At 39.3% G+C, this 21,936-nt stretch overlaps 2 protein-coding genes and 1 long non-coding RNA gene across 4 annotated transcripts; all 3 read left to right on the forward strand.

Moving 5' to 3' along the window:
• The first annotated feature begins 4,525 nt into the window (after positions 1-4,525).
• On the forward strand, positions 4,526-13,025 carry LOC130136832 (uncharacterized). 2 transcript variants are annotated; one of them, XM_056307215.1, is made up of 13 exons: positions 4,527-5,050; positions 6,870-7,025; positions 7,144-7,356; positions 7,434-7,523; positions 7,702-7,818; positions 8,292-8,558; positions 8,713-8,869; positions 9,928-10,005; positions 10,392-10,492; positions 10,680-10,850; positions 11,250-11,324; positions 11,755-11,856; positions 12,543-13,025. In XM_056307215.1, exons 1-13 carry the CDS (start codon positions 4,661-4,663, stop codon positions 12,885-12,887), a joined length of 2,262 nt encoding a protein of 753 aa, XP_056163190.1. In that variant the 5' UTR covers positions 4,527-4,660; the 3' UTR covers positions 12,888-13,025. The 2 variants fall into 2 exon arrangements, with proteins under 2 accessions (XP_056163191.1, XP_056163190.1); XM_056307216.1 differs by lacking the exon at positions 7,434-7,523 and having other exon boundaries at positions 4,526-5,050.
• A 4,398-nt stretch (positions 13,026-17,423) lies between these two features.
• On the forward strand, positions 17,424-20,183 carry LOC115689616 (probable LRR receptor-like serine/threonine-protein kinase At3g47570). Its single transcript, XM_056307194.1, has one exon. The coding sequence runs from the start codon at positions 17,424-17,426 to the stop codon at positions 20,181-20,183; it is 2,760 nt and encodes a 919-aa protein (XP_056163169.1).
• Positions 20,184-20,531: 348 nt separating this feature from the next.
• LOC115689617 (uncharacterized) lies at positions 20,532-21,668 on the forward strand. Its single transcript, XR_008815539.1, has 2 exons — positions 20,532-20,604; positions 21,330-21,668. It is a non-coding gene; the product is annotated as an uncharacterized LOC115689617 (long non-coding RNA).
• The last annotated feature ends 268 nt before the right edge of the window (positions 21,669-21,936 follow it).

Below are 21,936 nucleotides of genomic sequence, written 5' to 3' on the forward strand. Positions count from 1 at the left end.
TCAAGAATCACATTAGATACTATGCTAAAATTCAGGGACTATATTTAATAAATTAAAAGTTTATGGACTATATTACAAATTAAATCAGAGCTCAGGGACCACTTGTATCATTTTTCCTAAAATTGAATATCTCAACCCACAACTTCATTCTTTTGGTTCTTTTTTCTTGATTCATGAAAGTTACAGCTACTCCCAATTTCCCACTGCGTGGCTACACACAAGCAGGGAGTCTTGGATGACACGCGAAAAAAAAGCGCGCAATTTAAAACTAATGGACAAAGGTCGTCGGCCTTTCACATCGCCCGATGGAACATTTTCCTCGGTCGAATGAATGAATCTCTATCTAACCCAAAGTGAGTGGCATGCATTATCAGTCTGCTGTCCACTTAGTAATTTAATGTTAAAAACCAATCACTTTGCTTTTGTCTAATCGCTGTCTCTCGTCGGTCCTAATCACCTTTTTAACGTTTCCTTAATCTTTCCCTTTCTTTTTATGTATCCATCGCTCGCACTCTCGCGGCGCTTTTTTTCTTCGCGGGACCAACGAACTGTTTTTCACGGTGGATACACCTATGGGCCTTCGTTTATGTGATGGTACGTACAGAATGACGTGTGCACCGTCTACCCACCTAGTCTAGATTTATATTTCTTTTATTTATTTTGGATTTGTTGGATCTAATAAGGTACATAGAGCCTTCATTTATGTCGCTGTAGGTACATAATCATTTGTGCTCAATAAATGTGTATATATATATATATATATATAATCTAGATATGTTTTTATATTGCTTGAATTTGCTGGATTTATTAAGGTCCACAAGACCTTAACAAAAGATCCAATGACATTTTAACGAGTTTTTTTTTTTCATCGGGGAAAAGCTCATACCAATTCATGGAGATAAACTAGATGGGTACATCGATTGAGCTTCAGAACATAATAAAACTCTAAGAGGTAGAGGGGGGGTCGAAACCTGGCTCAGAGGGAGAGTGTTGCAGAGTCGGGTTTTGACGACCCAATCCGCTACTTTATTTTGGTCTCTAAAGCTATGGGCCAGGTGGAGATCTAGCAATTTGAAAATTAAGTCTCTGCACTCTTTGATAAGTCCCCGTTCATTTAACGAGTTTGATAAACTCCTGATGATATGTTTGGCAGCTCATATAATAAGCAAGGATATGATAATTTATTGTCTCGTCCGGTATTTGGCAAATGCTTACGGATAAAATTAAAGTGGATTTGCAACGTGCATTGATCGGATAAAAAATTGTTTATTTGATGAACCGGATAAATTCGGATAGGATTCTTCCAATTTGGGGGAAAATCAAAAGGGAAAAAGAAAATAGACTAATGCCTAGACGTGGATAATATAATGAGCATTTGGCTATGGTTAACTATTGGGGATATGATAACAATCATGATAATAAGAAGCCATTATAGAGACAGAATCATTTGCCTCTATAGTCTGTCTAGTTGTCCTTACAACATTATGAGGCAGATAGAATATTGATTGCTTTTACTCGTCCCTAATCGCATCCGAAGGCAAATTTGCGGCAGATCCTTATTTGCCTCTAATTCCACTATTAAAGGCACATGCAATTGCCTCTAATGACGATTTAAACGCGTCGATTGGACAAAAGAACTTTAAGTCATAGGGACCACAAAATATCCTGTACATTTGGTGACGTGATTTGTCAAGACATGCTTTGATTGGTATTGATCGCAAATGAATTTTGCGTTTACATTTAGAATTAATTGTTTAGTAACAAGCTTGTTTTCCAATGTACATTTTCGTGTGGATCATATTGAACGCGCAAAAATACCTCCTTCTCTGGAACCAAGTTGATGAGAAAGAATACCATGCGGTAGACACACAGTATCATCCTCGGCGATCAATATTGAACTTACATAACAATTCAATTCCAAATTATTGATTTTGCCTTACAAGAGCTTCGTTAATTAGTCCTTTTTGCGAGTGCTGTCAAGACACCGATAATAATTTTCATAATCTGTACAATTTCATGATATGACTTCAATGTGGACGGTGGTCTCCCGTACTTTTTTTTTGTCAAAGGGTCCCCGGCGTGAATGCGATCCCAAAGCAGCTTTCGGAGGAACGAAACAAAAAGAAGCGGGGGCGATCGTCACATCAACGGTCCCGGCCCCGGCCACGTCCGTGGAAAAACGCGACCGCCGATCGTGCGGCGGGCGCTTCTCGAGCGGGCCCGTCCCCGAGCGCATCCGACGGCGGTGGGCGAAAGGGGGAGAGGGTACCGAGTACTTACCCCGCCTCGTACTCCCGCCTGTCGAGGTGGGGGGGGAGGGGGTGGACCACCTCGGATTCCCATGGGGGACCACCGTGGTGCGCGATCCACCGGATCGCCCTGACACGTTTTTTATTTATTAATTTCACTCATTGATCCTGCTCGTTAGTAAGACAGGCGGGGTGGGTCCCACCGGACAGCGACGTTTCCTGGCTGGCATCCTTTCCGCTCCGGTCTCTTTCCTGGGGGGAGGGGAGGAAATCTTTGCCTGGGCGCGGGTCCACGGACCCAGACGCACCGTGACCGGTTGATGATGCGAAGTTCACATCAACGGACCCGATGCGCCCGATTTGCGTTGACCCGGATTCGGTCCTCCATTCGCGCGGCCACGTAATCCGTCCACAAATCGCGCGCCCTCATCATACGTGCTCCCACCGGTCAACATATTCTCCCTGACGCGGGATTGATATGATTATCGCGTATTTAATTAACCAAATGTAATTAACCAGTCTCATGCGAGTCAAGCATACTCATAAAGAATTATCAAAGTCCATCAACAGTAAGGGTAATTGACATAAATTATATCGGAACTTTAGCCTAATATGTAATGTAATTCCTGAACTTTAAATTTGCTTAATGGGATCTTTCAACTTTAGCCTAATATATAATGTTGAACTATTAATTTGTTCAATATGATTTCTGCGCTTTTGATATATATTTAATCTAGTCCCCCTGTACTATATTAAAATATTCAATGATAAAGTTTATGAATCATATTGCATATTGAATTAAAGTTTAGAAATTATACGTATCATTATCCCTAGCAGCAATGCTCAATTGAAAGTCGCTCAATTGAAAGTCAAACTCAAAGCTGCGGCAGCTATGCGTCCAACCAGGTGCCCTCATCTCCTCATATGATCCTATCTTTGTTAATCGTGGAATTGATACGTTGCTAATTTTTGCTTAGGAACCTTTCCTTAATGGGCCCATGTAGACATTAGGAGAGGGGTTATACCTGACTTAAGGCAACAGTAACGGCTTATCCCAAGAAAAGAATGTTGCTAGCTTAACATAACTTCAAAACATGTGCCTAACTTGTTCGCTTAATCATGCTCTGCGTGGGGGATATAGCGCCGGTCCAGATACGAACGCCCTCACCAAACACAATCCCCAGTTCCCCGCTACAATCCATTCATAGCCACACGCACTTTATTAGAATAATAATAGTATTATTAATACTTTATTATTATTGTTATTATATATAGGAAAGGACATCTTCGACTGTGACAAAAGTACCCATAATTGATTACTTTACTAGTATTTCACTTCTGACACAAAAAAAAAAGTATTTCACTTAAATAAAAAAAACGTGATCTGAAATGATTAAATAAAAGTTTCCTATCAAAATCATTTATCGGATGGACTAATTAAGAGATTTTTTTATTATATAAAATTGTGTATAAAAAGAAAAAAAATGATGAAAGTAAACATAGTTAAAGGAAAGCAAAAAAGAGAATGGCATAATCATTTAACGTAGAATTCAAGAGATTGGGTTTGGCCGCTTTGGAGGGGAGAGTCTACAGCCCATTTCCGAAGAAACTTTAGCAATCGTGGTTGTAATTCACACATGATATTTTATATTCTCTTAGAATTTTTAGGAGCTTAAAACTCTTATTTTATTCACCTATAATCGCTTGACATTGAACACCCATAACTTCTTATAGCAATTACCATATATACACATGATGTCACCGAGAAGGCAACTCAAATCCTTTGTTAAGTTTTGAATATTAAAATGGTACTCTTGTATTTTAACGGAATGATTTTTCGCCAATAGACTGGAAATATTAAAAGAGACTTTTTGGTCGGTTCGACAGCAATTCGAACATACCTTAAAAGTAACCGAAATTACTTAATTATATTATAATAAAAAAATAAAGGTGCTCACATCGAGATCATATCACTTAATATTATCGAGCCACTTATTAGGCAGTCTTAAGTATATTTTGCTTTTCACAACGTGAATTACACATAATTCAGGAAAAAAAAATGCGAACTATTATTGCTCCCTTAATCACCCAATTCGTTTGTCCGAAATAATAGTTACTGGTCTTTTTCCGAAAATTATCAGTTGGGGTCCACGTGTGATGTTCTTACGTGCCGGAACGCCATAAACAAACGCAGCAGTCCCCGAGCTCTCAACCTCAACCTGTCGTCTTCTTCACTCTTCAACTGCGTGTCAAAATCCCAAACGCCAAAGCCAAAACCTCGCCGTCACTTCTGTCCTGTCTGACCGGACCACAGCTATAAATCCCCATACTTCCATCTGTATACAATCGCCATCGCTTCTGTCTTCCCCCCTTCACCGGCTCTCCTCCACCTTCCCTTTCCGGCCGGCGACATGGCGAGCAAGTTCGCCAGCGCCGTCGACTACGGCCTCATGCTCTCCAAGCGGATTTACTACGGCAAGGGCGCCCCCGCGGCCCCGGCCCCGGACCCGCCGGCCATGTCGAGGTCGCCGGACGGCTACCTCCCGACAGCGCCGATGGTCTACGCCGTGGTGCCGGACCCGACCGCGGTGGACAACCCGGACGTGCCGAGCTACCAGCCGTACGTGCACGGACGGTGCGATCCGCCGGCGCTGGTGCCGCTTCAGATGCACGAGGCCGCGATGGAGGTGGATTGCCACCTGGACACGGCGTTCGTGAGCCTCGCGGGGCGGTGGCGCGTGCACTGCATCATGGCGAGCAGGAGGTGCGATTGTCTAGTCGCGATACCGATGGGAGAGCAGGTAGATAGCTCGGATCGATTTTGCTAAAAGAAATTGCTTTCTCATGTCTGAAAATGTGACGAGCTCGTTATGCAAAAGTTTCATGCCTCCTCCAAACTTTTTCTCTTTTCCTTGTGAATTTGTCGGTCAGCTTTAGAATGATATCTTCGTTTATCCTTATTGTGCCATCTCTCGTTGTTTCTTCACTGAGCTATTTTTCATATAATCTTGACTTTATTTCCACTGTTCATACATGTTCTCATACATTAGTGACCTGTCACGATCGAGTTTAGTGGGTTCATCTTCACTTTTTTCAAAGGATTTTTTTTGGAAGCGTGCATGTGTTTTGGTCGTGTGTTTGGATACTTGCTTGTGCAATTTGGTTTTGGAGCCATGCCGAGACAAATTCGTTTGAGGTTTTCATACTCCTTTTGCTGCGAATAATGGAAAGATTACGACAGATGGAAATTGTGAATAAACTGGGGGTTAACGATTAATGGGAACACGGAAGTCAGATTTGGACGGAGAAAAAATAAGAATTTTTTTCATGAAAATTTCATAGACTAGAAAATAAGAGTAGTTCATAGTTGCACCGACCATCTGGGTGGCGAGGGCAGGCATGTAGCCACCGGCAGCTTTCCTAGAGCTGACCTCTGTTACTGCCGGCTGTTAGCTTATGAGTTATTTATCTAATACCTTCACGTGAAAATGATAGGTTTCTTTTTTCTTAACGAATTTGGTCGGATTCCGGGTTGGTTGGCAGTGATTTAGAAAATATATATGGAATGGATGAATTCATACAGAATATGTCTATTATATCATGTAAGTTAATTAGCATCTGAGAGCACGTCCATGTGCACGCTGCTCAGTGCTTTCTATTAGTATGTGTTGGAGTCCAAGCTGCCTTGGTTCTTGGAACCGTTGACTAGACAAGCAGTCAGAAGATTGAGGCAAGTTGTTGGGAGAAATTTTGATGAACGGACTAAAGAAGAAAACGGGGAAAGGAACTTTGGTATCAGGACGTGATGATTGCATATCTGTTGTTCCCAATTTAGAAGATAATTTACTGTCAAGCAAGCTTAGACAGGGATTAGGCAAAATGAGTAAGCATGAGCTGATGGATCACTTCTTCACATCCATGCGGAGAAATGGTCCTAGAGGATCAGTGTTTACCTATTCCGATGTTTTGTTTGTATTAATTGGTTCCATTGCAGTTTACCATATACACGACGTTACTAAAAACAGGAAAATTACTTTTCTACATCATCATTAGCAAAGTACATTAGATTCAGATGCAAGGATGCTCAATGATCCTTCTTTTATTCCAAGGGCCATCTATAGTAGTCTAAAACAAGTGCCGATCATCTGTGAACATTGCAATTACATTGGAAATTAAAGGAACAAAGACAGAACCTCCTTGACTACTGCCGAGACACCTTTTTCTCGGATCGTAACCGTCCTCGTGAGAGGAGAAGCTATCCCTTCTTTACAATTTCTTTGTGGTGAAATTATTGTAATCATACTTCAAATGTTTTCCATTGTCTATCACCATTTTCACTTCTTGGATTTTTTTCCTGACAATGTCTTGGCAACCACTTGGAACTGCTAATAAAAGTTCAACCTTGATACCTTGTGTTATACCTAGCTAGCAAATAATTTTTTTTTTGTGGCATCATATAAGCACATTGAATAACAGAACTAAATTTACCACTTCTGCATTCTATGGTGCTGATGGTATCTTCCAATTATATGATTGTGCTAAACTTGTACACATCTAAACTTTCTTTTACCCCTTCTTTTCTTAATTATGTTCTCAAAAGAAGCATGATTTGGCTAACAGGGTTTGCTTCTAGGTATCGAGGTAGATGTTGCTGGAAGATCATACAACAGTCAACTGATCATTGTGGAAGACATGGAAGATATGAGTGCCGAAGTGGCAAAAGCTAAAGAGGGGAACTTTTTGAATTCCCAGACTTTCATGTTTAAAGTTCCACAGGTAGCCTCTTATATCTTTCTCCACCATCCCACTCAAGATATTGATTTCCAGCATCAGGTTGGTCTTCTATTTTAAACCATGGTGAAACTAATATATTCCAACCATCTTAACTTTGTAGGTTGTTGGAGGGTCAACCATATCAGTGAAGGCAAATTGGTCTCAGAAGTTAACATATCAAGGATACCAGTTTTGCTTAAGGATACCTTTTACCTTTCCTTCGTATGTCAATCCTGTCGTTAGGAAGATGCCTAAGAAAGAAAAGGTGCTGTTGAATGTGAACTCTGGTACTGTCATAGAACTGCTACATAATCATATTAGCCACCCGCTGAAGGTGAGTCCCATAAATTTTCTTACGCTCTGAGATTCCCAAGCAAAAGCTGGAATAAGGATATTACTGTGACTTTATAGGACTTGCGGCGCGAGGCTGGTAAATTAAGTTGCTTGTATGAAGCAGAAGCTCCAACATGGTCGAGTCAGGACTTCAAATTTTCTTATTCCGTATGATCCTCTATTTTCTCTCTCTTAACTACTACTATATAGGACCTCAAAATAACAAGGCGTGTGGGAATTAATATTACCAAGTCTGATGTAAAGATGTCTGGTCCATACTTTACCATGATTAACTATTTTGATATGCAAGTGTTCTTATCTCTCATCATCTTCCCCATGCCTAAAGGTTTCAACGACGAACATATCAGGGGGTGTGCTCTTGCAATCTCCATCTCTTCATGATACTGATCAACGAGACCTCTTCTGCTTGTATCTTTACCCTGGAAAAAACCAGAGTGGCAAGGTTAGTTAGGTTTTTTCTATTTACTTCTATTTAATATACCTATGCTTGGATATGTGTTAGGAATATTACTTTCATTCCCAATCTAGTTGGTGTTCAATGTCATAATGAATAAACTTGCTGTCGGTCTCCTATGCTGGTTGTGATAGTGAAAGCTACGACTTGCCTTTTCACTCATTTAGGAACATGGTGAAAATGCCGAGTTAAAAACATTAATAAGAAATGTAAGAAAAACCTAATAGTCATTAAAACGTATTTGAAAGGATAATATAAAAGGTGACCAGCGACTGATTCTTGTACTTACTGTCAATATTAAGAATTTAAAGTTTCGTCTGCATGAAGTAGTGGTTCCTCGTTTGATTCCATGCAAGCTGGAGCATGCTATGTAAAGAACCTGCAGTATTCCGACCTCCTCTTCGTGAACATCTATGCATTAGTATTGTTGGTTTACTAAGTCCTATGTAGTCATTTGACAGGTATATTCAAAAGAAGTTGTGTATGTGATTGATATAAGTGCGAGCATGGAAAACCTGCTGATGAATGTAAAGAACGTAATATTGGAATCGCTTTCAAGGCTCACACAGCAGGATTCTTTCAACATAATAGCTTTCAACAATGAGGTTCACTTATTCTCCTCGTTGATGGAGTCAGCAACACCAGAGGCGATCTCAAATGCGACCCAATGGATTAGTGCCAACTTTATAGCTAATGGTGGCACAGACATCTTGTTTCCTCTAGAACAGGTTTGAACATGTACATCTGTTGCCACTGGAAGGTGCTTGAATTCTAAATATATGAAGAACTTTAATGCCGTTCTCGCTTTATAGTTGGCTTGTCACTTTCACATACTAGTTTAGAATACTTCCCTACCATACTGACTTATCTACTCAATCGCAGGCAATGAACTTGTTGGCGGAAACCACTGGTTCGATACCATTCATTATCCTAGTCACCGATGGGGCTGTTGAAAATGAGCGGGAGATCTGCAATAAAGTGAAAGATCATTGCTCAAGTGGACTACCAATTTGTCCTCGCATATGCACCTTTGGAATAGGTAAGAGATCTTTAATAAAGTACAAAAGAGTATCAAAGTTGATCACTTTTGCATTGGGCGACATATAAAGCATTGGTTGCAGCTCTCAAGTTTCTAGATTAGCGTTGTGTGAAGCACTACAGCAAAAGGAATATAAGTGCTTATGTAATTATGCAAGCAAGAAACCTGATGAATGTAGGATTTGGAGTGCATTCATTTGTGGGAACATCGCAAGCATACCACTACTTTTTATCTTTCAATGACAATTCATTCATCACTTGGCAGTCAAACTATGTAATCAGAGGAGCAACATATAATGATAACTGTCATTAAGAGAATCAGTTCATACTTACCCATAAAGGACAATAACTTCAGTGTGCTTCCTTGTATGAGGTGCAGTCATTAAGTCAGACATACATGAAATTGAAAATTGTCAATTTTGAGCTATATCATAGTACTTTAAATAATCGGCAAAAGGACACTATAAGTGCCATAAGTTGTGTACGGGATCACTTTGGTGCCATAATTTTTTTTCGGATCACTTTGGTGCCAAATCGGAGGAAAAGAGATCACTTTAGTGACTCCGGCCAAAAAAAGAGCCACGTCAGATTTCCAGTGAGCCATGTCAGCATCGGAAATTAATAAAAAAAAGAGCCACGTCAGATTTCCGGCGGCCATGTCAGCATTGGCACTAAAGTGATCGTTTTTCAAAAAAGTTGGCACCAAAGTGATCCGAAAAAAAGTTATGGCACCAAAGTGATCTCCGTACACAACTTATGGCACTTATAGTGTCCTTTTGCCTTAAATAATCTATGGGGTGACTACATCAAGAGGAGAGCTTTTATATTAATTGACTTTATCAGAAATTGTCTGCCAAAGAATTTTTGATGAAGCTATTGCCATGTTATATATGTACTGCTTGAATTTAGATCTATAATATGAACCTAGAAAACCATTATGATTGTGAGGTTAGGCTTTGTGTTATGTGGCAATTTGTTGTCAAAGACATACTGCGGTGGAACCATATAAGAGGGGTGTACCAATTTATGCTAATTATTGCGAACTGATTTTCTTTCCAGGTGCATACTGCAACAATTACTTTCTCCAGATGCTTTCTCAAATTGGAAGGGGCTATCATGATGCTGCCTATGATGCAGGTAACTGGTTTTTTTATTTTGTTTCAAAGTGTATAAAGTTTCTTACGGGTTAATATACCTTTGAAACAATTCAGTTGTATCAGCTAATGTTAGTGGGGTTGGGAACTATCTTATGTGGAAAAAGTGTTCATATCTGAAAATGGAGAAGTTGATGACCATCCGGCTCTAGAACAATAGACTTGGATGGACTTTTTACCTACATGATTTCTGACATGAGGTTGTTTTAATCCAGAAGGGCAATAATAGAGCTTGTCTAAAGGGTGTTAGGATTCTCCAATCTCTGCTCAGTCCAAATAAAGATCTATGGGTATTAAAATTGTGAAGTTCTCTGAAGGCAAAAAATCTAATCTTGTCTTTGTTTTTTCTGGTCCTTTTCACATAAGCAGAGTTAGTTGAACTTAGAATGCAAAGGTGGCTTGCTAATGCATTGTCAATCATGATGGCTGATATTGCCGTGGACGCTCTGGAAAATCTTGATTCACTTGAGGTAATAATTTCGTCTCCAAGCAACTATTCAATTCCAAATTCCAATCACCAACAGATATGAATGCTTTTGAGGAGTGATAATCTTGGGAATTGCAATTCTCTATTCTCATTGAATCACAAGTTACTCATTTAAGATAAGATGCATCCCTGACAGAGTGACCATATGGTGCTTTCCATTCTATTGACAGATATATCCCTCTCAAATTCCAGACCTTTCATCGGGAAGTCCATTAATTGTATCGGGCAGATTTTCTGGCAAATTTGCAGAGCTTGCAAGAGTTAGTGGTGTTCTGGCAGATAGGAGCGTCTGCACGATAGATCTGAAAGTGCAACATGTGAAGGATGTCCCTGTTGACAGAGTAATGTTTGATCTTAAATACATACTCTTGGATGAATGAATATCTTGCAAATTCTTAAGTTTGCTATGGAGTTTCTAGAGGATGCTGTCAGCCTCACTTACACTTCAAACTGAAAGTCTAACATTCTTGATTAATGAGTAATGACCTATTTGATGCAAAGCTCACCATGATGCCTTTTTTTCTATTACAATCCATATTTTTTCAGATTGCTTTCTCCTAACGAAAACGCGGCAGAAATTTTGTTGATGATGCCTCAAATAGGGAGTTTTATTATATTTATATTGGTCCTCTTATGCCTCCAAGCTTCACCTGAAATCAATCTAGTTTAGTGAATGTATATTATTGGAGATGTCAGAATGACATTCACTTTTTTGAGTTCTTTGTTGAATATTCTGTCAGATACTTGCAAAGAGACAAATTGATGACCTCACAGCACAGGCTTGGTTTCATAAGAGTATACAGCTTGCAGAGAAGGTTCGTTTCTAACCTCATTGAACTACATAAAATTTGTTATAGCATGGAAGGATTTAATCTAGATGTTATAGTAGTATCATTCATGTGAGTTTCCCAAGGGCTTGACTGGATGACACTTTGCAGGAAGGGGACATCTTTCCAAAAAAGGTTTCTTAGACAAATTTACCTTTTCGAGATGAAATCATTCTAACCAGAAAAATCAATTGTTATTTATTAACACATGTTATACCCAGAATTCCTGCTAAGACAGTTTAGTTAATAACATCTAGTCATACAGAAATTTTCTGAATTGGCCTCTCAATTGGTTAATTCATAATGTAAGCGCATGGTATGTTGCAGCGTGGCAGCAACTATGGATTGGCATCATGACCATTTTCATTCTACTGTTACTTTCAGCTTACTTACATTTTCATGTGCTGTCTAATTATAGGTTGCAAGAACGAGCATACAATCGCGGGTTCCATCGGAGTATACGTGCATGATCTTACTCGAAACTGTTCGTGAGAAAATAACATCTGATTTTATACTAGAGGTATGATTAAGCACTATATGACCTAGTAGTTTCTACCATTGTCCTATAGGCTTATACAAATACCGCATCAGGCCCAAAAAAAACTGTTTTTGCTATACCTGATTTAAATAAGTATGACTCCTGCAGAACTCCTAAGTTTTAACATTTGTTTCTATAGTCTGTCTGTTGTGTATCCTTTTACCTCTGTACTTTTATTATATATTTACAGAGTGGTTTTTGGTTTCATCTGGAAAACTTAGACTGCATCTAGTTTTGCAGTTTTCATTTCTAATGACAACAGAAAGTGGTCAAAATGAATCTTCCCCTGCTTTTGAAATAAGGCAACACAATGTTGTTTTCATTGGTTTGCAAGGGAAGAGGAAGGAAATTGAAATTTCAGGAAAGACTAGATGTTAAATCCTAAATAGGACAAGAAACAGACAAGATATTCCGTTAATAGTACCAGACATGTTCTAAAAGTGAAAATTAAATAGAAGAAAATCATTAGATATACATACACATTTTTAAACATTTATAGTGAAAATAAGAACTGAACATTGTCTTAACCAAATGCACCTTGAGATTCTCCAATCCCGTTTATGTACTCATATGTAGCTAACTTTGGAATATATCAGAAGTGATGAAGCTGATTTCAAATCTCTGCTTCTCTTCATCAACATAAGGTCATTATCTTCGCTTTAAAACAGGTGCCTGAAAAAGTGAACTTCAATAAGATGCTGGACTTGAAGGGCCAGAGGGTAATTTTGCTGGGAAGTTTGGGTAAAGGCTTCGGTAACTTGACTGCAACAGTGAAAAATATTCCACCAGGATTTGAAGAAAAGCCATCCGATGGTGCGGGTGTCTTGGTCAAGGCAGCTTCGAACTGTTGCAGCATGCTGCTGGATCGTATCTGTTGCATGTGCTTCATCCAAACTTGCTCCTATGTGAATGACCGGTGCGCAGTCGTTCTTTCGCAACTCTGCACTGGCCTCGCTTGTTTTGGATGCATCGATTGTTGTTTCGATCTCTGTGAATGTTTTTCATGTCTCTAGTGATATTGACCAGTATGCATAGAGATTTGTGTTATGTCATATTGGTGATTGTGTTACTTTTGTCTCTTCCTTGTGTGTATCATAGTCAATAATGATGTATAGTTTCTCAGAGAATACATGGAAACTGAGACGGCCTAATGTTGATGTTTATTTTGAAGACTGATAGATTTTAATGACCAATGCAAGTGAAGGTGGAGTGAATACATAATCGAAGTGGAAATATGACCAGCGCAGTGATAATAAACAAAATTCACCTTGTCGCTGATGAAATTGTCACAATTCTGTCTGTTGAGCCACCTCTCACTCAATAGCCAATACTAAGCCAGAGCCTTCCCGTTGAGCATTTTTCGCACCCTCCTTGGCCATGCCTATGTTTCCAACAACTTAAATGCACGTGTGAGTTGTGTTAAAAAAGGTTCCATATCAGAGAATTGTTGTGATGTGGAGTCGTTAATATATCTGAGTTGGCTTATAATTCATTGGCTTAAGTTTTTAAGTGAAGGTGGGTTTAACGGGCTCGGACTTGGGTTCTTTCTTGGTGATTTCTCCAATGTCTTGGAGTTGGGGTTGATTGGTGGCCACTCTCAATGTACTCATACATGAGGGGGAGATTGTTAAGACATACGTCTGAGTTGTGTTAGAAAGTCATACATTAGAGAATTAGTATGCTGCGGAGCAGTTAATATATTTTAGTTACCTAGTCTGTCTTACCAAAATCAGACATTCGGCAAACACATAGGAAGGAAATAGTAAGGGACAGATAGTCATAATGCTATTGCCTGGTAGTGCAAATTGTTGTATGCTATATCAATATGAGTATCTAGAAAAGCATACTGTTGAGCGTGAGAAATAGCAGCTGATCTGCATAATGCAAGACATTCACATTCACCCGCTTGCTTTAGCTTCTGCTTCATATCTTCTCTCTCTCTCAATCCAACTATAGCTTCCTGAAAGTTACGCCGAATAGGAATCAGATTCAATGCTTTTTACCGAACGAGGCATAAGGTTCTATCATTTTATCATTTGAGATCTGACTGATTGCTTGCTTGGAGTTATACAGATGGACTGGGCGCCAAAGGCATTTGCCTAATGATTTAGGAAGTAATGCAAGGCATGATAACCTTTGGTTTCTCTTTCGTTATCCAAAACCACTGTCACCAAAGACCGGTTAAAATCCCTGGAGTGATAATCCTTGATTTCCAACGACAGTAGTCTCTTGCATGTATGAGAGCTTTGATGATCCACTTCCTACACCGTCGTGTCATCTCACATCGCGCGCCTTTATTGGTTCTGTCCGTTGTCATTTATAAATTGACTTTATCCAATAAACTTTCGTGAAAGTGTCAAGTAGCAAGAGGAGGCCGTCTTCAGGTACTTAAAACCAACAAGAAATGCAGGTCGAGTGGTCCATGAAGTTCCGGCAAACTTCCATCGACGTAGTCCGGTCTAGTTCCTAGTTCTCTTCTCGCTAATCAAATGAGCTTAGTGAGGCTTAGAGAGACAATTGGTTATGCTTCACCAGATAATCTCTCTCTCTCTCAAACCAAGAATAATCAGGAACATCGGCGAGGGATGATCTACTCCGGCAATTGAAAGCATCAACGATTCATTGAGGGTCTATAAAAATATAATAAGGAAGTTAGGTTGATTAGAGTTTTATGGTTGAGCCATAATATTACATAGTTGGGATAATTATCTAAAAAGTTCTAAACCTATTTTGCGGTGGCTAATTTAGTTTTAATCCTTTCAATTGTGCCAATTTAGTTATAAACATTTTGACGGTTTGGCAATTTAATCATAAACCTTTCAATTGTGCCAATTTATTTCTAAACTTTTCGACGATTTGTCAATTTAGTCATTATAGCCAATTTTGGCCGGAAATCGCTAATTTGGACACCGGCTGGCCGCTGGCCATTCTACGTGGAGTGGCCAGCATTGAGCTGAACAATTATTGCATTTTTTAAAAAATCTTCTGATTTTTTCCTTTTTTTATCTTTTCTTTTCCTTTTGCCTATGGCCGGCGATTGGCCACAGGCAAGGGTTTGATCCTTGCGGCCCGAGCAAGGGCAGCCCTCGTGGATCTAGCGAGGGCTCGACTCTTATTCCGTGAGAATTGTCAAAATTTCTGCCTTCATTGTCGTGTAAGAGAAAGAAAACAACGATGGGAAAAGGAGATGATTGGAAACAACATCCGAATGAAAATAAGAAAAGCGAGCTTTCATTTTATCTCACAGAATGTAAAATATTTATGGGCATTTTTGCCATGTTGTGGGCTAATTCACAACAAAGTTATCGGGATAAAACAAACGCCACCGTTGATCCAATAACTGATAATGGTTGTCAATAAATATCTAACGATCATCATCAATCATTCAACCTATCGTGATGAGTTTAATAATTTTGCCTTGGGCAGCCCAAGGCATTGTAGAAAGGCTGTAGGGGCCAGTTTTTTCCGAGGAGCTCGATCCAAATTTCACAATAAGTGAACAATATAATCTACGATGATGACGCATAACGTTCATATCTCTCCTTGTCTATTAAAAACAATATTTTATCTGGTTCGAGAGAAATTGAGAAATTATACCTCATAAACTAATGTGAATTCCCCAAGGAAAATAAATTAGCCGGACCGCATACGGTGTTGCTTCTCATAAGTCAAAAGACACAGGAGTCCTTTGTGAATCCCACATCCAAATGACTCCATTCTGACAAGTGACGACCACGCCAAAAGCTGGAAGTCTCTTTCGTTTGATTTTAGACTCCAACTTTTCTATAATTTCTCCGTTTCACATTGACTTTTTTTATATTTTTGGGTCGAGGTTCACATTGGCTTTAAAGACCGAGAAAGTTAAAAAGTAGACCTTGGTGTGTGGCACGCTATCTTTTTTATTTTATTTTTTTTTATAATCTTTTGTAATAGTATACGTCCCGAAGTAGCCCACAAGCTATTAAATTCGTAATTTAAGATTAAAAATAAGAACGTCACGGAGCCATTTGAAGAAATCATGGTAAAGTTTTCTCTTCCTTCATAATGATTATTTTTACTAATTAAGTTATAGAGAAGTTTGTCCATTTACGTTCTGACATTAACAATGTTTTACAAATGCAGGAAGGAGGCTTGCGATGACAACTGTTGCAATGAAATTGCATAAATCAATTTCTTTGAAATTCTATTTGACAGTATCCAACCACTGATAATGAATGTTCTTAAAAAGTTCCGAGTTGCTAATCTGTTTAAAAAGATGATATTAAAAAAAAAAAATCCTTTGCAAGGTCCCAAGGTATAATAAGAGTAAATACACTTTTTTGATATATTTTCTTCATATTTTGTATTTTATAAATAACTGAATTTTCATTACTATTTCCATGGATTATGATGAAAGTAAAGATTAAGGTTGAGGTATGTATTTTCCGTTCTTAAATTCTTTTTTTCTAAATGTAATGGGGGTTTGCTCATTTCAACAAGTAAAAAATGTAAGTGACAATTAGGATTATACATTTTACAATGCCATAATTATGTAGTTTTTTATCGACTCAAATTGACTTTTTCACATGCTATATGTCTGTCTCCACCAAATTAATGATGAATGACGATGACCAATGAAGAGAAATGTGGAAAGAACGATTTGATGCTGAGGGTGCTTGTGGGTGGCTTCTGGTTGTGTCGTGCTTCTTTCGAATATGAGTGGGTTCTGTTTGCTGTATGCGAGGTACTTTACATAGGTAGTGGAGATCATAGCATAATTTAATCAACAGGAACCGCTTCTAATGGAAGGATTTTGCCTCTGCTTTGGCAATGGTGCACAGAGATTCGTTGGAATAACGCTATCTCATAATGCAAGGTTAATTTTTTTGTAATAACTTTGGGATGTATCAAAGCGGTGACCTTTTGAGTCTCCATTTTATGTCATAAAGCAGCGGTCTCCATTTTAATCCCGACAAGTCAGGATTCTCACACATCTCCACTTTTAATATGGGGCATACTCTCACCCGGATTTCATGAACCGCGTGCAATCATCAATTTCGAAATTTGTGGGACTCACGGATCCATGGTTTATGCATATAATTGATAGATTTTTGGACGATACCAAGAACATTGGCATTATTGGTAAGGCTCAAATTGCCAGCCCTTGTTCCATCATTTTTTAGATATTAATTATTAAGCGAGCGAGGAATTTCTCTTCAATTTGCAAGGGGGCGGAGCTTTTTCTTTTTTGTTTTGTTTTTTAGTCAGGGCAAGTGGGCAAGAAACTACTGTGTAAAGAAAAAAGGGAAGAAAAGGAAGAATTCCACCCCACGATACGTATCAAAAAGACAAAGCGCTTTAATTACCACTGAGTAAAAAAAAAGAGGAAAAGAAAAAAAAAAGCGGTTCCATGACTACTGAGTCGCCTCGAAAAGCAGTTTAGAGAAATCGACACATTCATATAAATCTCTTCACAGTTTCCATTAGCACCAATCCTGCCTCTTGTTTCTTCTTGCCTTGCTTTCATATTTGCTTGCTTCCTTGGGCTTTGAGTTATGAAACTCGTAAGCATGAGTTTTGTGGAGCGTCAATCATGCCATTTGCTTCTTGGTATTGTTCTTACATTGTGCTTTAACCAAGTCTTGTCCACCACCAATGAAATAGACAGACTGGCACTGCTCGAATTTAAGGCCAGTATAGCCGGAGATCCTTTTGGTGTGCTCAACTCTTGGAACAATAGCACTGAATTTTGCCAGTGGTATGGCGTTACGTGTGGTCGGAGGCACCGGAGAGTCACAGTGTTGGACTTGTCATCACAAGCACTTTCCGGATCAATCTCTCCTCATATTGGGAATCTCAGTTTTGTAAGGGAAATGTTTCTCCAAAACAACAGTCTCTATCATGAAATCCCTCCGCAAGTCGGCCAATTGCACCGCCTTCGTGTCTTACGACTAGACAACAATTCATTGGTCGGTGAAATTCCCAAAAACATATCGGGTTGCTCTAACCTTGTCAAACTCATTCTTCAATTCAACCAACTAACTGGAGAGATTCCTGGAGAGCTCGGTTCACCGTCGAACCTACGAATGGTCACATTGTCTGTTAATAGTTTGACCGGGAGTGTGCCTTTCTCCATTGGGAACTTGTCTTCACTAGAGAGTCTTATTTTAACCCGGAACAACTTGGGCGGGAGCATTCCCCAATTTCTAGGCCACCTGACAAACTTGCAACGGATTGGCTTGGGAATAAACAAATTGTCAGGTACAATTCCATCTTCGCTACTCAATCTCTCTTCGCTCACTGTCTTTGATGTTGGAGGCAACATGATACATGGGACTCTTCCTGCAGGCATATGCCTCAAACTCCTAGACCTTGATTTTTTAAGTGTTTTCGAGAACCAATTGGAGGGGCCGATTCCTCCATCGGTATCAAATTGCACGAAGCTAGCAGTGCTTCAACTTGATATGAACAGATTTTCTGGGAAAGTACCTTCTTTGGAAAATTTGTATAAGCTTCGTTGCTTTCGCATCTATAAAAATCAGCTTGGAAGGGGAAGGCCTGAAGATTTGAGCTTCCTTTGCTCGTTGACTAATAGCACCAAGTTAGACGACGTGCTTATTCACGAGAACGAGTTTGGTGGGGTATTACCTAAATGCATAGGTAATTTATCCACCACTCTCACAAAACTTATTGTAATGGACAATCAAATATCTAGTAAGATTCCAGAAGAAATCGGGAATTTGGTCAACCTGGAAATATTAGTTATGAATCACAATCAATTTTCAGGTGTCATCCCCTTAAATTTGGGGAATCTACAAAATCTAGCGATACTTCAGCTAGGTGATAACAACCTGGTAGGGACTATACCATCATCTTTGGGAAATCTAACCAAGTTGATTTTACTACTCCTTTCTGGGAACAACTTTCATGGGAGAATTCCGTCGCACCTATCTAACTGCCAGTCTCTTCAACGGCTCGATCTATCAAATAACAATCTCAGTGGTGCTATACCCCCACAACTCATCGGTCTCTCGTCATTAGCGATCATGTTGGACTTGTCTCATAACCATCTGACTGGGGTTCTACCCACAGAAGTTGGCAACATGAGAACTTTGACTGCGTTGGACATCTCGAACAATTTGTTGGTTGGTGAAATCCCAAGTAGTTTAGGTGACTGCACTTCATTGACATCACTAAAGTTGGGGGGCAACTTCTTCCATGGGTCAATCCCGCAATCAATCAGATCGTTGGGAGGCATTGAAGAACTAGATCTGTCATGCAACAATTTGTCGGGTCAGATTCCAGAATTCTTATCGGTGTTTCGTTCCTTAAAACATTTGAATTTATCGTACAATAAGTTTGAAGGCATGCTACCACGTGAAGGAGTCTTTAAGAATGCTACCGCTACTGCTATTATTGGGAACAATGAGCTTTGCGGTGGACTGCCAGAATTCAACCTCCATAGCTGCATCTCCAAAAGCTCCAAGAGCGGAAAGATCAATGTAGTGATACTGTTCACTTCTATTATATTCGGAGTTCTTTTAGTAGTTGTTATTCTTGCTTTTATACATAATTTTTGGTCAAAGAAGAAATTAAATGAACCGGTTTCTAGTTCAATGGATGATTCAACTCCGAACATATCTTATGGAGCACTCCTAAAAGCAACCAATAATTTTTCTTCAATGAATTTGATCGGAGTTGGAAGCTTTGGTTCTGTTTACAGGGGTATACTCAAGGATAATGGGATTGTTGTTGCTGTGAAGGTGCTTGATTTAGTTCGTCACGGTGCACTTAAGAGCTTCATAGTTGAGTGCAAGGCATTAAAGAACATCAGACATCGAAATCTTTTGAAGATATTGACAATTTGCTCGGGTGCTGATTATCAAGGAAATGATTTTAAAGCCATAGTATATGACTTCATGAACAATGGAAGCGTGGAACGGTGGCTACACCCAAACTCAACCTCATCTCACGAGATTGAGCTTCGGAAAAAGTTGAATTTCATGAGGAGGATAAACATTGCTACTAGTGTTGCTTATGCATTGGATTATCTTCATCACCAGTGCCATATCCCCATTATTCATTGTGATCTAAAGCCAAGCAATATCCTCTTGGATGATGAGATGGTCGTGCATGTGAGCGATTTTGGATTGGCTAAGTTCCTCCTTGGATCATCCCTTGATACCGTAGCTAAGCAGATGAGCTCTATGGGCTTGAGAGGGACAATTGGTTATGCTCCACCAGGTAATCTCTTTAGTTTTTCTAATGATATGAGCTCTACATTCTTTTTGTTGATAAGCACTCCTAATATCATCTGCACTATGATCTAAATGTGTGGCAGAATATGCAATGGGATGCGAGGTCTCAAGAGAAGGCGATATCTACAGTTATGGCATCCTCTTACTAGAGATGTTCACAGGATTGAGTCCCACCGATGACAAATTCGGGGACAATTTGACTCTCCATAGTTTTGTTGCGGAAGCTTTGCCCGAACGAGCCTTGGAAGTTACGGATCACATTCTGCTTCTGGAAAGAGGGAGTGCCCTTGACCCCAATTGTCCTCAGCATTGTCTTTCTGAAAGCAATGTCATATTTCAAGAGTGTTTGGTTATGGTATATAATATTGGAGTCACTTGTTCCAATGAAGTGACTGGAAGTCGGATGAGTATCAGTAGTGTTGCAAATCAACTGCAAAAGATTAGGGAAAAGCTATTTGCTTTGGGTTTACGTGAACAAGATGAACTACCGCAGGTGATACGATAATTTCTTAACCTCTCTTTTGTCCTAAATATTTAGTTTTGCATATGCTAGTGCAAACGGACATGTTCATCGATCATGCATTTTCATTAGAAGGCAATAGTTGATTATCATTTCTCACCTGTATGTGTATCAAGCTAGCATGTGCGCTGCAGTGCAGAGACCTTTTAGTAATTTCTGTTAAAATTTGTCTCGACTTTTTAAAATTTGTCTCGAGTTTGAGAACATGGATGAAATCCGACCCAAATCGAAGCGCGGGAAAGTCAGGCCATATAAAGGTTGTCCGAATTGGACTTTGAAAATGTGTAACTGGAGAGAAGCAGTCGTTTCTGTTAGGAGATAATAGTTGATTATCATTCCTCATCTGCACAGATTACTGCACTAGCATATGGCCCATGATGCAGAGTCTTGAGAATTGTTATGATATTTTAGAAGATCAGTCTCAAATATTCAGTTCTTTTATGGGTATGAAGCTCATTTAGACGAATACAAATTAATCAACTATCGGCTATTTTCAGTTGATATCCATAATCAAGCCTTTTCAATGTATGAATAGTAGTTTTCTGAAGTTGACATGACACAGTAACGGTGTGCGGAAGTTGATTCACATAAATCCTACATGTCTCCTTTTTTATTGAAAATTTATGTTTTTCCCCTAGCAAATCCTAGCTTTTGTCCAGGCTTTCTAACTCAGAGAAGTGCTTGGTTTCTTTCTACAGCTTCACTAGGAATCGCTATGCGTTGCTGAAGCTGCGCGAGACAGTTCGAGATGAGTGATGTTGCAGTCAAGCCAAGTATCTCTTTCAGCTTCAACCTAAATAAGCAAATGCTCTGTTTGGGAACAAAAAAAAATGACAGTTTGGAGAAGAAAAGACTATAAGATTCAGCTTCCTCGTATGCATTAAATCGAGAAACAGATCTGGGCGATTGATATGTGAAGCAGGAACTTCGCAATAAGGGTTTAGCATAACTAGTCTATCCCAATTCTGATCGTGCAACTTGTGCTATTTGTGTTTTTTTCTGATGGGGAATGGATCTGCAGAGCTGCTATTTCTAAAGTATGTCACTTTGATCACTCTTTTTTTGCCAAAATTTTTCCTTCTCTCGTACATTCATTTCTTATCACGATAGAACTTGTTTGATGAATACAAAATGTGTTGCCAGTGTCTAATAAAAATTCTAGCCAAACAGAAATCACCGAAACATATGATCGTGTCCTCATCGTCTTAAGACCAGAACAAACTTTAGGCGTTTCATTATGACGATGGAAATAATTTGAAGCATGTGATATCAATAGCAATGCTCTCACTATCTGAAGAGAAGACT

Source organism: Syzygium oleosum, unplaced genomic scaffold (assembly GCF_021117445.2).
Source record: "Syzygium oleosum isolate NSW1041296 unplaced genomic scaffold, Sole_v2.1 Sole_v2.51, whole genome shotgun sequence".
Classification (NCBI taxonomy): domain Eukaryota; kingdom Viridiplantae; phylum Streptophyta; class Magnoliopsida; order Myrtales; family Myrtaceae; genus Syzygium; species Syzygium oleosum.

What these genes read in the sequence shown, in the direction of transcription:
- LOC130136832 (XM_056307215.1), top strand. Translation starts at nt 4,661, where the DNA reads ATGGCGAGCAAGTTCGCCAGCGCCGTCGACTACGGCCTCATGCTCTCC. An exon ending in GAAAAAACCAGAGTGGCAAG is followed by an intron (nt 7,819 to 8,291) that starts GTTAGTTAGGTT and finishes GTCATTTGACAG; the next exon opens with GTATATTCAAAAGAAGTTGT. An exon ending in GTATACAGCTTGCAGAGAAG is followed by an intron (nt 11,325 to 11,754) that starts GTTCGTTTCTAA and finishes GTCTAATTATAG; the next exon opens with GTTGCAAGAACGAGCATACA.
- LOC115689616 (XM_056307194.1), top strand. Translation starts at nt 17,424, where the DNA reads ATGAGTTTTGTGGAGCGTCAATCATGCCATTTGCTTCTTGGTATTGTT.